The sequence below is a fragment of the Lissotriton helveticus genome, chromosome 8 (genome assembly GCF_964261635.1).
Source record: "Lissotriton helveticus chromosome 8, aLisHel1.1, whole genome shotgun sequence".
In the NCBI taxonomy this organism is placed as follows: domain Eukaryota; kingdom Metazoa; phylum Chordata; class Amphibia; order Caudata; family Salamandridae; genus Lissotriton; species Lissotriton helveticus.
In genome coordinates, this window is record NC_136069.1 from 192,763,241 (window position 1) to 192,778,865 (window position 15,625).

The window sequence follows — 15,625 nt, forward strand, 5'->3', positions numbered from 1 at the left end:
TTGGTGCATTGAATAAAGTTCACTTGTGTCACCCTAGGTGTAAAAACAAACCTTGTAGAGCTGAGCCAGAGACTCAGTTTACGCAACAAAGGTGATCTTACTTGTCAAAGCCTGCACCACTAGACTTCTAGGCATGGGATGTCTTGTCAGAATATCGATATCAACAGGGGCAGGTCTATGTCTCCTGACTACAGGTCATATAACCAGGGGGTCTGAGCACAGCTTAGACAAAGTGGCCATGGGGGTGTCCTTGAGGGCATCTTTGAAAGGCAATAGTGGATAAGAAGTAGGACCAGGTTTAAGGATCTCAGTTACTAAATTTGCCTTAGATTCAACAGTAGGCAAGTGTAAATGTAGCACTCCTGCTGCCCATGGTGACCCGGTGTCATATTCAGCTCAGACTGTGTAGATCTATCTAGTTCTCTGGCATTCGCTAAGTCCAGGTATAGTCCATCCCCATTATAATTGGGGGAAGTTGACTATTTGCCTTATCACCATGTTGTGGGGAGCATTTTGTATAACCTGAATTGCGTCAAAGTCAGATTTGAATGAGGCCAATAGCCTCTGATAGTATTGGCATTGAGGAACAGGCTGAGTATTAAGAGTCCAGTTGCATAATCACTGGCTGCGCTTTTGTAAACTCAGGGGCTGATAGCAGCTTGGGGTGAGAGATCAACATCGGAGTTGGGTGGGGGTCTAGGTCCAGTAGAATGGTCAGTGCCGCTGCCACTGGAGGGACTGGCAAGGGCCAAAGAGGCTATTTGGAAGTCTGAACAGGCATTGGTACAGACCCAGAAACGGGTCCCATGGTGTCAGTTGGTATCAAGGGAGGGCCCGGCTGCAGACATCCCACTGGAGCTCCTTACAGCTTTGTGAGGCTGAAGGTGAGCAAGAAGAAGCTAGAATCATCTCAAAGAGCTGCAGCATGGCCTCTCTGAAGGTTGCTGTTTGATGTTGCGTTGGCGGCGGTCAGTGGAAATCAGGCCTGAAGATGCTTGTGGGGTACCATTTTTCGAATGATGCCCTTCTTGCCGGTCTGATTTCAAGTGGGGAGATAGGTTTGAATCTTACTCATCTTTCTTGTGCTTGTAGTACGTTCTTGACTTTTCGGAAGACTGTAAGCTGGAAAAGTACTTTGCGTGGGACTGGCTTTATGAATGAAACTGCCAGCAGCCTACAGGCTTGAAACAGGAGCAGCACAAACATTCTGACCACAGCCTCTCATGCTCTGCAATGTAGAGTCCTGCCTCCCACTCCCCGATCACCTTCAGGTTCATGACGGTATAGTTATTGCACAACTCTGAGTCATAATTCCAGCCCACGCACCAAAGATACACATTGTGAAGATCTGTGACTGACATCTGCTTACTGCAGGCATGGCTTGAATCCTTACGTTTTCAAAGGAGATAACATGCCTGGCACACTGTCAGAGCTAAATTATGGAGTAGTAGGAAAAGCAAACAATTTGAGAGAGGAATTCTGGATTGACATCAGAGAGTGCGGAAAGTAAAGAACCTATGTCAGTGCGCAGAGGCGGTATTTATATGCAGCTCTGCTTCAGAGTAGTACAGAGTCACTGCGGAACCACAAAGTGCCACCTATTGGCAAGTGCGCATATCCAAATGTGTTTGTGAATCATTGCAAGAGATTACAAGAATCATTTTTTTAACTGTATTGTTGATTTTAAGCAAAGAACAAAACATACAGTGTACGTTGACAGTACTATACAGAATCCATTATCTGATATATAGCAGGGGCACATTCAATACAATAAGACAAAAAAATCCACATGTGGAATTATCCATTTGTCCGAAGCCTTTATAAGACAATGATGCATAGAACCAAGACAGTGAGCAGATAGCATATAATAAAACATCAAGGCCCACTTGGTCGTTAGGGAAATAACAATTGAATTAACTCAGCTCCCCATCAATCCTCCACCTAAGACCCATATTCAGAGGACTGATTATCATCATATTGGAACATACCCAGCAATTGGGCCAATTGCATTATAGCCTCAGACGCCCCATCGTCATTAGTGTGATAGTCCCATGGGCTGTTCCCTTTGCAACCCCACACTCCAGTAGGTCCCTCAGCCAGTGTGGCAACAACAGGGCCTATGCCCCCATCCACTCAACAGCCACCAGTCTTTTTGCCAGTAACAAGGCCAGCTGGGCTAGTTTCTAAGGTATCTTGTGTCGCTTAATGAGCTCCACACCTCCGGCGAGATTCTGTAAGCCAGCGGGCTCCATCCTGCAGGTGAGCCACATAGTAGTATGACTGTACATCCGGGGCCAACAATTCCCCCATTCTACAAGTCTCTTTTTTAGTGTCTTAAGCGCCACCCTGCTGCGCTTACCCACCCACAGGAGAGCCACCAACAGGCTATCGAACCTGTGGAAAAATTGATCTGTAAACAGAAACAGGAAGTTCTGTACGAGATACAGGCAGCAAGGGAGGAAGACCATTTTTGCTATGGCTGCCCTGCCCATTATGGATAGAGGTCTGTTCCAAAATTTTATGGGACTCTTCAGACCGGTCAGCACCATATCCACGTTCTGGCAGTGATGCTGGGCTTCTGCATTTGTGACCCAAATCCCCAATTAATGAAACCCTTCCAATTCCCACCGGCGTCCCACAGCTGGCAACTGGTGCGGCTGCATCCCAACAAGCCCTCCCAATGGAAACACTAATGATTTGCAGGCATACATTTTGAGGCAGAGACAGCGACAAAATCATCCAGGAGTCTCATTAGTAGTGGAATAGAATACCCAGGTGAGTGCACGTATGCCATGCATCGTCAGCAAATAGTGGGGCGATATCATTTGATATTCCCCACCTGGATCACCCGTGGCGCCAGCTCCTCGTGCAGCAGCAAAGCGAGGGGCTCTATTGCCCAGGCGAACAATAGGTGCGGGAGGGAACCTCCCTAATGAGTACCCCTCACTACTGGCCAGGATTCAGAGAGCTCACCTCCCACCTTAATGCATATAGAGGGTTCAGTAGTTAAATCTAGGCACAAAAGTTCGGTCCAAGCCCCATGCTCTGTAGCACAACATTCAAAAAGGCCCATTCCACTGTGTCGAATGCCTATTAACGATCCAGGGAGACCAGGGCCCTCTCCCCCTCCTCATTCATGGTATCATGCAGTATATGGACCAGTCCATGAAGGTTGTGTGTAGTGCTACGTGCCTGCATAAATCCACACTGCTCCTCATGGCCGAGGTCTCAGACCATCCCACCCAATCACACTGCCAGCATCTTGCACAAAACTTTAAGATCGGTATTAAGCATAGTTAGGGGTCTGTACGCGGAAGTGTCCACCAGGTCTCCTCCAGGCTTCAGCAAACACACCGCCCCTTCGCTTATAGTTGGTCGTAACAAAACCTCTCCCCCTTGCCTCCAAATAAACTTCCAGCAGTTTTACCTTACGGGCCGAAGAATAGGCGTGATTGAACTCAACTGGGAATCTATCATGGTCTGCGGCCTTGGTCTTATTTAGTGCCTTAATGGCATGTGGGACCTCTCACACAGAGAGTTCCTCTCTAACTCTAACATGGCCTCCCTCTGTAGCCTGGGAAGCCCCACTCTGGCCAGGAACCTTTTCGACCTACCCTCAGCATTCGGTGTGCCAGGTTTGTATACTAACTTAAAGTGGCCCAGAAGGGCTCACAGGAGGGATTACAAGACATTTTAAAGCAGAATGTGTCTAGATGCTTGCCATGATTCACTGCTCCACCGTACAATATCTTTCTAAAAGATTAAGTTGCAATAAGACAAATGGACAAAAATGGGCACTGTTCAAAAACAAAACAATCAGTGATGTTAAATTCATCAGTAACATTTCAAGAATGCATCATACACTAGGGATGATGATTTTTACATTATATGTAGTTCGCAGATTCAGCTGTTGAGGTGAATCTTAATTTTGGTGGTTGAAAAAATACGATAGGGTCTGCTACAATTAAGCATTACCGGTCGTCTGTGTGCATCCTACTTATTACAATTTTGAATGGTCCCAGGGATAATATGGGCGTTTATTAGGTTTATGAACTGCGGAATATTTTGTAGCATAGTAGCAACAACTGTCATTTACAGCACAACAAAAGCACAAATCTGCAATAGCAAGCACTATACAATAACAAAAGATCATTAAATACAGGAATGAAACTTACCTAGTAGCCATGCATATAATCTTCTATTTAAAGACATGTCTCTTCTCAGAAGAGTTTGTGTTGCTGCTGAGAGAATGTGAACTATATCAGACTTGAGGAGAGGGACAGAACACTCGGTAGGATCCTAAGGAAATAGGAAATAGTAATTTTGAGCAATGGGAAAAATCACAATCTACAATTTATTTATAAAGTCATTCTGTACATCTACTATTCACACACACACAGGCCAGAAAGCAGGACTATTACGCGATTAGTCAATAGGAATAGGTATTACAGGTTATACGATTATAAGGACAAGGCTCATCACGGCACAAGCGATTAGTCACTAGGAATGGGTATTACAGGTTATACGATTATAAGGACAAGACTCATGACGGCATGTGACTTAAAATAACTTCTTCCTTCTGGTACCCTTTCTTCTAGACCAACAGTTCTTAACCTGTGCTCTGTGGACTGCTAGGGTTCCATTACACCAACTCATGGCTGTTTAAACAATTGGATTGCATTAGCATATTATTAAAGTATATATCCATAAAAAAGTAACATATAATATTATTTTTTAAATGTCCTGTAAATGTGCTGGAATTTGAAATTGAAGGCTAAAAATGAAGTTGGTATTGTTAGCTTGATTTGCGGGAGCTGCACGAGTGCAGCAAACAGAACTTAGTATGGATGACTGGTGACCTCAAATGAAGCACCGCTGTGCTTCATCAAAATGAGAGCTTGCATTAGGAGCAAAAAAGACAATACGATATGCTAGAGTGCAGCATATCACTTCGGCTTTTAGAAATTAAACCACATTTTGAAAAGGTCCCGCCTTCCCATTAAAATGTAAATAATTACTTTAGTGTATGTTTTTGTTTAAGAATTAAATAAAATATTTCATAATGTGTTTACTTGTTTGATGTATACTCATTTCTGTGTTTTTGTGTATTGTTTTGAAGCTCGAGCCATAGAAATATCTAAGGCTCGGCCAGATTCCAGTAGTGGTTCAATAGAGGTCCTGTGAAGCCAAAAGTTTAGGCATGACACTGGTGCCAACAGCTCTGTCAACACGGACGCAATACATACTTAGCCTTGTTCTGGCCAGCAAGACTCTGAGGTCTTCAGGGACGGCTGGCAATATCTTGTTGGACATGTGCCATAAGATATGTGTGTAGTGTGTACATATACAAAAGGCACATTGCTTTCAAGGACCGTAAGGCTAAACTAGATGAAGAAAACATTTTCTTTCTGAAGGCATTAGTACAGCCCAACTCTCTATCTGAGGTTTTGCGGAAAGGCATTAGTTATGAGCTTACTTCTCAATGCCTATACCACTAAACTTTCAGACCGCTGTTCAAGACTGATGGGAAGGAATCCAATAATCAAGATACAGCTACCAAACACTTAATTTTAATGTACATTGCATCAACAAATTTGTTGCAGGAAAAATACAACACAGCTCATTTCATCTTCATGGAGCAGAGGGGGGGAATTAAGCTGCACAAGCAACTAAAAAAATATACAAAACACTAGGTTTTGTACTAGTATTTAAATTCTTTCACACCAATTAAATGTGTTTTAATAAAGCCCTTAAAACTGATGTGCTGCTCCTAATTTTGGCAGAATTGAGACATCTTCAAAACTGACTAAGAACATGAAGAAGGGATTTCATCAAACTGCACATGGTTCAGCAAACATTAGAATTCAGACCTGCTTAAAAATAGACAACATAGATACAGGAAAACATCTCTTCATCTCATTCTGCTCCTAGTTGCCAGTGTGATCAAACCGTTTACCAAACCTCCGTCTTGCCCTGCAGACGGCATTCTCATGGCATAAATCTGTGCTCCCCTTATAGGATTTTCAATTCAATCTTTGCACCCTGTCTAAGGAAGGTACTCGACACAGAGTGCTAAATTCTGCTCTACTTCCAAGCTTTCATAGAAATTCTGCAGTGTTCAAGTGTGGTTAACCTCTCGTCTGCTTTGCTCATAGCTTGTGTGACCTCAAGGGCTCTTCTTGTAATTTCTTCCATCTTTGCTTCCAAAGTCTTTATAAAGCCTTCGGCATTCCTTATTTTTGTATTCGTACAAGAATGGCGGGAGGAAATGGATTTCACCAAAGCTCCTAATTTTCAGTGACCACTTCCTGAGAACGCAAGCTGGTAAAGAAGAAATTCCTCTATAGCTCAATTTCATACTCAGTTAATGAACAAATTAAGCTATTTCTATCAAATTGAAAATCATGAACAGCATTGTATATTTGCTGAACTGACAGATGCCTTTATACAGTAAAAGTGTAGCGCATCTCTCACCAGACACATAATTAGAACATAGCTTGATAAATTGTTGTCAGGATTGTCTATCATTTTTAGGTCGAGCATCCAAGACCTGTTGAATACATTTTGTGGACTTACATCCCGCCCATTGCTTTTTAATTTGTTACTTGGATTGTCCTTGAAAATGCTTGCTTGCTAGTGGTGAATCCTTCCTCTTTGTCCCTCCTTTTTATCTTTCATTTCTTCCCAAAGATCAGGGACCAAGTATGTATCTTTACGTGTTGGTTGTTTAACTGTCTGTTTGTGGGACTATTGTTGGATTTCTTTCATGCTAGTGTAACACTGTGGGTGTGTGTTTAGCTTTGGCGCAGTAGTTTATTGCATCCTCGCTCGAGCCCCCTCCTTTACATTGTTGCTGCCATCCTTTCCGCACCTCCCTCTTGCTTGTCGCCTTTTTATTTCCATGAAAGACATGCCTCCAGTAGTGTAACTCACGTCTTACTGTCCAATTGTCTGACATTTTGGGTTGATTAATGGCTACGTACCGAGACTTTGCGCTGTGAAGTAAACTAGCTGACGGCCTGTGATTGGTAACAAGCTTGTAATACAAAGTTGCTGGAGGCGGAACAATCACTCTCTTTCTTTCACACAGCCTTAGTGTGAGGTTAGTTGGGTAGATATTGGACAGGGCTGCACGTTAAATACTTTTCATGAAAGACATGCCTACCGTAGAGTGACTTCCATCTTACTGTCCAATTGTCCGACTTTCTGGGTTGATTGATGGATATGTACCAGGACTTCATGCTGTGATGTGCAGAAGCTGATGGCCTGTGACTGGTTACGAGCTTGTAGTATAAAGTTGCTGGAGGTGGCACAGCCGCTCTATTTCTTTGACATAGTCCTAGTGTGAAGTTAGTTGGGGAAATATTGGACGGAGCTGCTTGTTAAAGATATATTTCTAACCGGATGGCTGTGGACTTCTAATGGAGTGTGAGGAAGCCTCCCGGGCAGCTGTTTGTGCGGGGATATGGCTCCCGCATGTCTCACATTTAAGTTGCCTTTGAATGCGACCTGTGCTGTGTTCGCAATGCGTGCTCATAATCGCGAGGGTTCATGGATATCCTGTTTGTCGATATCACAGTCAGGTCATTCTTCCTGCTTGAGGTGCGTAGCAGGGGCTCTTATTTGTGGATGTCATGTTGCAGTTGGAGACAGGCCACAAGTCATCAATAGCATCTGGTATATGTAAAGTTGGGCACAGTGTTTCTGGGAGAGGCTTTTGTTTGATAACCTGGTAAATTCTGATATCTGTAATGTTACTTTGCTTTCATCAAGCTAACTGACTTAACACCTCATATTTTTAATTTGTAACACAAAATTAGACAGCTGGATACTCGGGTAGTTTGACATGGAGCACAGTTATTAGCAACTTTATACGTAAATTCTCAGCGCAGGCTTTTGACTGTTTCAGCAACGAGCCATGTGTGGTTTAGTTATTTGGAGGTTCCCACGGAGGCAATATTTATTACATTAATTTTCAATTGGTTCTCCACCCAGGTTTGTTAGCTTTTCCAACATGCAAGCTAGTCATACATCTTGGACATTGTTTTTGTTTCAAATCCCCCCTCTTTTACTCCTCAAATTTAGCCATTGGTTAAGGGTGGCAGCTTCCAACTCCACCCCCACCCCGCCCCCCCAATGTATGGTGCGTTCACGGACCTAGCGTTTGAAGTCGAATTAGCCAGACTCCAAGAAGGAGCTTCTTACCATCTGTACTATTCTAACGTGCTTTTAGTTAAGCATGTAATCATCCTGAAAGCTATTGGAGATGTGAAGATCCCAGCTTTTGGCACAAGTTCAACTCCTGAATTATAGGAACGCTGGGGCAAATTTATCATACTTCAACAGAGTGCTATGCAGAGAGGCATCTTGCGTAAGGTACAGAGAGCAGGAATGTCCCATATTTACAAATATATGGCGCATTCATGCTCTCTGCCTGCTCTGGCACACAATGTGCTGCCTTGCACCAACGCAGGCACCCTTGCACCATGTTGCAAGGGTGCCTGTGTTGTAGACCGAATTTTGGTGGGGGAAGGGACACCTTACTGCACAAAATCAGTTGTGCAGCACACTGAGAAAGGGGAAACAACAAGGAGAAATAAAGATTCTCCTTGTTGTGCCTCGACAGGGAAGGCGTACAATTCTGACACATTCACAGGTCTACCAGCACCCATGATCCACCCATGTAACACCCCACCACACGGTGTAATGTAAGGCAACGACTGGCGCCGGACTGCTTTGTGCCATAGCTACCAGAGGGTTGAGTTCAGGTAAATTTGGTGACTTTAAAGGTTCAGCCTCACTATCGTAGTGAGTTTTGCTTAAGGTTGGCAGTCACCCACTCCAACTAATAATCCAGTGTCTTACAGCAAGAAGATGGATACTAGTGACATGAGGGAAGGGGAGGAAATTTGAAAAGGAATTTCCTTGCAGGCCTTCACACACAAAATCAGCAGGACTGAAGGACCACTCAGAGCAGCTTTGTGAAGCCTTTTTGAGGTGCAAAGATGCTCTATGTAAGACGGAAAGTCCCAGTGAAGTTTCCAGACACAATAAATACACCCTCACTAACCAGGATTCTAAGACCGAAGGAGTTCAGATAGGAGGAGTCTATTAGACCAAAGACGTGTGTGTTGTATGCAGTTTACATGCAACCGACCTTAGTTGTTGCTTCTTATTATAGCCTGGGATTTATACCAAATCTAAGAACTGCTACTACAATCATTCTTTTTGCTAAATTTAGGAACTACCGAGCAACCTTTTGGTCAACGATAGTCTGTTCAGGCTTCTCTCAGGCATACTTGTTCTTTGCCTTCTTTATCAGAAAACCTTCCAGCCTCTCTTCTTGCACTGAGCAGGTGAGCTTCGTTTCTGAAGCCCTGCTACAGCCGATTGTAGCAACAGAGCCCTCCACCCTCTCTTCTTGCACTGAGCAGGTGAGCTTCGTTTCTGAAGCACTCCTACAGCAGATTGTAGCAACAGAGTGTCACTAGAGCCTAGACCTAGTCTTGGCCTGGAAGCAAACAGTCAACAAAAAAGGTCCAGTTTCTGGATAAACATCTTTGGGCTGGTGCAGAGTCTCTTGAACGTCCTGATGAAGTACAAAAAATTGGTCCAAGGGTGGCAGCGTTTATCCAAACTTGAGGGTCCCGTTAAAAATCCAGGGACAATCAGAAGGATCAATATTTTTCAACTTGAACCACTCTGTCTGTAATCGCCAACTGCATCTTCCCTGGCTTTTCCAAAGCATACAGTAAACAGATAGAGAAACTGGTATCACCTGGGATGTAGGACTATGTGTATTAATTTAGGACCTACTAGACAAACGCAACTAAAATCTCAGGGTTGCTAGTTATGTCCATCAAACACGGGAAGTGGGTGGAAGGGGCACTCATGTACATTGGCAGACAGAAAGTGGAACCAACAGGAAACTGATGCAGAATGCCCTCAGCCCAGCACATACCTTTAAATGTCAGGGCAAGGACAGGGGAAGCAATGGACACAAAGGTTGTCACACCGACAGGAGCTGAATACCTACTGGGAAGAAGACATTAAATTATACAGGTTCACACTCTGTGACCTAACAGACAGTGCGAGGTGCCTACACACTCCTCACCTTCTCCCCACTTGTTTTGATTTGGATCTCCTGATTTTTGCATCTTTGCTGTAAATTAGACCCCCTAACGGATGGAATTAGCTTCTGTTAAAAACAGATTTAAGGTACAATTGGCAGTGTCCACCTTTTTAAAAAGAAGTCAGCTGCAGTCCAACTGAGGCAAGAGGCCCTAAGCTGGCTACACAGAAACAGGTGTGCCAGACGTGTAGGCTGAGCAAGGAAGGCTGGCTGACTCAGGCTGGTATCTGCACACAGGTAGTCCTGTCACAGATGGGACTCACACTAAATTGTTTACAGCCAGCATTGGCCATGTAATTTAATTGGGAAACTAAAGAGAAATGTCCCCTTTATTTCCGTCTAACGTGTGGTCATTAGTGATTAACTGTATGTACCCTGTGTGTAAAATCTATTAAAATACAATTCAGGATTGGCTTTATTTAGAAGAACTATTGACATGACGTTTCTAGGTGTCCATGCATCCTGGTGCTTATAAAATAATAACCTATATATATTCTTTGATCCATTCTGATTTTTATGATATTTCCCTGATGCATCCCATTACGAAACAATAAGCCCATTTGAAAAAGATTAGCCTTCTCCTGAGAGGAAGAGGATGGGGAGGAATTTGAAAAAGGTGAAGTCACTCTCAACAAGCCGTGCAATTATTGGCCACTCTCAAACAAGCGTAAACATGTATTTCTCACTTAGACAAATGGAGCGTAGGCAGGACCCTGCCACCAGTCCCACCAGGGTTCTCTTTGAAGTCTTGGGGAAGAAAAAGGTTTGGGGTAGATGGAGCGAAATTCAGGGTAGAGGTCTTGGTTCTGCAACTATACATATATAACAGAGGGATGTGGGACAGCATGTGCACTAATCGAAGAAAATGTCCTTTTGGGGAGGGGCATTATGTGGCATCTGTGCACTGGTTAGGGACATCCACTTTCTAGAACCCTCCAACTTTACTTTTAAATATCTGTACACGGATAGAAAGTTTGTGGAAAGTAGAACTATAGAATATGAAGGACGGACCAACTCACCAATGAACCTCTTCTGTAGTGAGAGTGGGGGTGCCATACATAGAAATGTCTACATCCACTACCTCCATCCTCCGACTGAATGTGATTTTCCATCCACCGAGTCAAAAGAACACCTTCAACGAGGAATACATGGATCTTTTCACCTCTCAACTTATCAGTTTGGACATCACTATCTTCCTTGGTGACTTCAACATCCACTGGGGAGCCGAGGGTAACACCTATGTGGGCACTTTTACCTCCTTTCTCAAAGACAATGATCACCAACAACACTGCCATAAACTCACACATCACAAAGCAGCCATTGTTGATAATCTTCAATTCCCCCAGCCTACAGTCATATGACCCCTTTTCCGTCGACTTGTTCGACCACATGCAGATCTCTTTCTCCCTATCTGGCTCTTATACCACAACATTCAGGCAACCCAAGAAAGAGAAAATATGGTTCATGGACACATCCAACCTTGACACAGAAGTCCATGTATTCCTCGTTGAAGGTGTTCTCGTTGAAGTCATGGCCATCATGGGCCTTCCTATATGAATGAGGCCACTGACGAGTGCAACTCTGCATGAAATCCTTTAATGACAAATGTGCACCCCTGAAGTGAAAATTATTCAGACCAAAATCCTCTCGTCCTTTGTTCGCTAAAGAACTTCATGAAGAAAGAATGCTTACTCGAAAATGTGAGAAAGAATGGAGACTAGCGTCCTCTCACCGGAGTATAATTAAGCTTCACAAAGCAAGAAAACAAGCACTGAATTTTGGGAGCCAAACACTCCCATATCAGAGACCGCTGCAACAACTTTGTGGATTTCTTTGATAAAAAAGTTAGCAATATATATATCTCACTACCAACCAGAGACTCCCTAGAAATGGTTGAGAATCTACCACGCAAGGCGCTGCATTCATGGTCACCTTTCTCCCCAATTTCGGCACGGGACCCACAGCGAACAATTTCCAAAGTAAAACCCTCAACCACCTTCAAGATGCCTTTACAGGTTATATTAGCAAATCTCTTGCCACACACCTACTCCCCATATGGACCAACATGATTCACTTCTCGTTCAAACCGGGCCTATTTCCAGAATGACTAAAAATGGGTCAAGTCTCTCCTCTCTTGAAAAAACGACCTCTTGATCCAGAGAACGTGAACAACTACCGCCAAGTATCCACATTCCCAAATTTTAGGCAAAGTCATTAAAAGTTAGTAAGCATCCCAACTCACTTCACACATTCAAACAAAAAGTCTCCTAGACTTTCTCCAATCAGGTTTCCGTGAATGCCACAGTACAGAAATTGCAATCTCCCAAACAGTCGATGACTCCTTTAGAATCCTAGACTTCGGTCCTCCTGAATTTATCCATTGCAATTGACAAGGTCAACCATCTGAACCTCCTTCGTATTCTAGAATACCCCATGGGATGTGGAAGCACTCTTCTGGTTCTCCTCATACCTAACCAACTGTTCCCTAATTGTGAAAATGGGTAATTCATTCTCGAGAACAGTCATCAAGGGGTCAATCAAGGCTTGATCCTCTCCTCAACCCCCTTTAACCTCTACAACTACTATGTGTGATTCTCCGAAACTATGGGATTCTCTTCCACATCTACACCAACAACACCGAAATTTACATGAAAATCAACTAACTAAAACAGAGTTTCTTTTGATTTCGCCTCTGAAACCAAAAATCCAGTACAGGAATGGATAGCTAACTTTGCCCCACGGATGGCTGCTCTGCTGTTGTCCAGAGTGCCAGATCACTTAGTATCCCCCTTGACAATCATCTCAATCTTCAGAGCCACATCTCAGCCATGGCCAAAAGACCATGAGACCAACATTAGGCAGCATTGGGGCATCAGACAATTGATCCTGTAACAAGACCTCAAAACAGTGGTGCAGTCTCTCATTATCTCCATACTAGAATATGGAATTGTCCTTCTCACAGACTGTCCCAAAGCTCACCTAGGCCCACTGAGAGCAACACTACATGCAGGAGCATGCTTCGTTTTAGGTCTCAAGATACTTGACCACATTTGGCCACCTGCCCGGATAACCCTCCAATGGCTTCACATAGATGCACAGGCCCAATTCAAAACTGCCTGCATCACCCACAGGGAGCTGCACTTCTCTTCACCCTCCTATCTAAACGAGAAACTGAATCTCTGTAGCAAATATGGGTTCCAGAAATGCCCGATCCTTGGCCCTGGCTTCCCCCATCCCCACCCACCTCTAGCTGAGAACAAAACACGAGTCAGTCATTCTGTGGTAGTGCCACACGAATCAGGATCTCTCTGCCCCCCTACCTCCACCTAACCACCTGCCCAGTCACCTTCAAAAAGGACCTCATGCTCCTCCTATTGGACAGACACCTCGGTTAATCACCCTTGACCATTCTTAAGTACCCCCTCCACCAGGATCTGAACTACTTTCATCATGTGATCCCCACCATCTAAATAGATGATTGAACTGTGTATGACCGTTGACCAACTGCTGTAATTGTCTCATGTGATAACATCTATACGCATCTTCCGATGTAAACGTCCGAGTTTAATTATCGGAACTCGCTGTAACCCATGTATCTTGCTACTGTTGTAAAGCGCTCTGATGGGCCATGTACATGCTATATAAAATTGCAAAAATAAATAAATAAAATAAAGGTGTCAAAACAGGTGCAAATGTACTCCAGCCCAACCATGGCTTACGTCAAGCACCAATGCACCACATGTGACCTTTTACAGGTACTGGAACCTATTCCAACAGGAAAATAAAATAAAACCAAGTAGTATTCAATTAGACTATATCTATTTAGTTATTTCTGTTTGTTTTAAGGTTAGAAATTATATAGAACTATACATTTTCTATTTTTATTATTGTTTTTATTATTTACAAACATTTAAAAAAAATTAAATTAACTAAACAATCTTAATAAAATGTACACTACATGATATAAATATAAGTGAGGGTGGGATTGGTTTAAAATTATTGCTTTAAATGATTATTTATAACATGAATTAATTTATTAACATGTATTTAAAAATAATTTAAATGAATGAAACAATTTTAAATAGATGTACTACATGAGATAAAAATATAAGTGAGAGTGGGATTGTTTTTAACTTATTGCTTAAAATTATTATTTATAAATTAAATTAATATATTAAAATGTATGACTTAAAACATTTAGGGGTCGATTCCGATTCGGGAATTACCGCGCCGAATAGCCGTTCGGAGCGTGTTTTCCCGTACGAATCGTACCCTGCAACGTGCCCCGTACGTACGACGAAGTACGATTCGTACCATGAGCCGTACTCCGTACGAGTCGTACAGAGACCGTATGACTCTAATCTCCATACGATTCTCCCTCGGAACCCGCTGTACGCGACATCTGTACGGTTCCCGGCTGGTTTTTATGACCCAGCAAGTACGATACGTGTCGGGTACGCACCGTACGACCCTTTTTCTACGGGAGCTGAAAACAGTCGTAAAAGCAGAGTTCGCGCCGAAACAGGTACGGAACGCCCCCCCTGGGTACTGTGCGTACCCCTGCGATCATGGGGTGTACGAGCCGTACCCCATGTACGATGGGTGTACGAGCCGTACCCCGAGCCATACCCCATGTACGATGGGTACATGGGGTACGGCTCGTACGCCCCATCGTACATGGGGTACGGCTCGTACACCCATCGTACATGGGGAACGGCTCGGGGTACAGCTCGTACACCCATCGTACATGGGGTATGGCTCGGGGTACGGCTCGTACACCCATCGTGCATGGGGTACGGCTCGTACACACCATGATCGCAGGGGTACGCACCGTACCCCTGCGATCATGGGGTGTACGGACCGTACGGTGTGTATGTGTTTGTGTGCTTTTCTGTACGACTCGCCCTTACCTGACGTGGCCGTACGAATCGCGTCCTGATCACCCGGTCCGGATCGTACTCGCCGAGTCGTACGGTGTGAGTATGAGTCATACGGAAACGGCTCTGGATACGAATCGTACGGACGGTGATTTTACCGGATATGAATCGACGCCTATATGTAATGAATCAGCTCGCTGTAGCATTATAGTTAAAAAGCTAAATGATAACAATAAATACAAATAATGATTTTTTTCATTTTTATTGCACATTCATAGTTTTAAAGATTATTTTTTTTTAAGATTTAAGAATAATAAACTTTAATTAATTTCCCTACATTTTACCTTAGACAGCCACCTGGATAGAAAATATTCTGGCACTAACTTTACACTTGTAAATCCTATGGGGAAGGATACACCCACTTATATGAGGGGTGGAAACAAGTAACTCAACACCTACTTGTAAATCTACACTTTGAAATGGCCAATAACAAAAATGTGTGGATTCACACCTAGGTGTAGTCTATACTAATATTATAAAGAGAGAGCCCAAACCTTTGAGGCGGGTAATCTCAGGAACCACAGCACCAATCACAACACCCAATACAGCATTGGAA

The 15,625-nt window shown here is 43.5% G+C and overlaps 1 protein-coding gene across 4 annotated transcripts in view; it reads right to left on the minus strand.

Annotated features, from left to right (window-relative positions):
* The window catches only part of DOP1B (DOP1 leucine zipper like protein B), a 735,954-nt gene that overhangs the window by 464,718 nt on the left and 255,611 nt on the right, over positions 1–15,625 (minus strand). For all 4 annotated transcript variants that reach the window (XM_078656883.1, XM_078656881.1, XM_078656882.1 and 1 more), the window contains exon 7: positions 4,176–4,299. In XM_078656883.1, the coding sequence (XP_078513009.1) occupies positions 4,176–4,299 (124 nt within the window). The remainder of the gene's footprint in view (positions 1–4,175; positions 4,300–15,625) is intronic.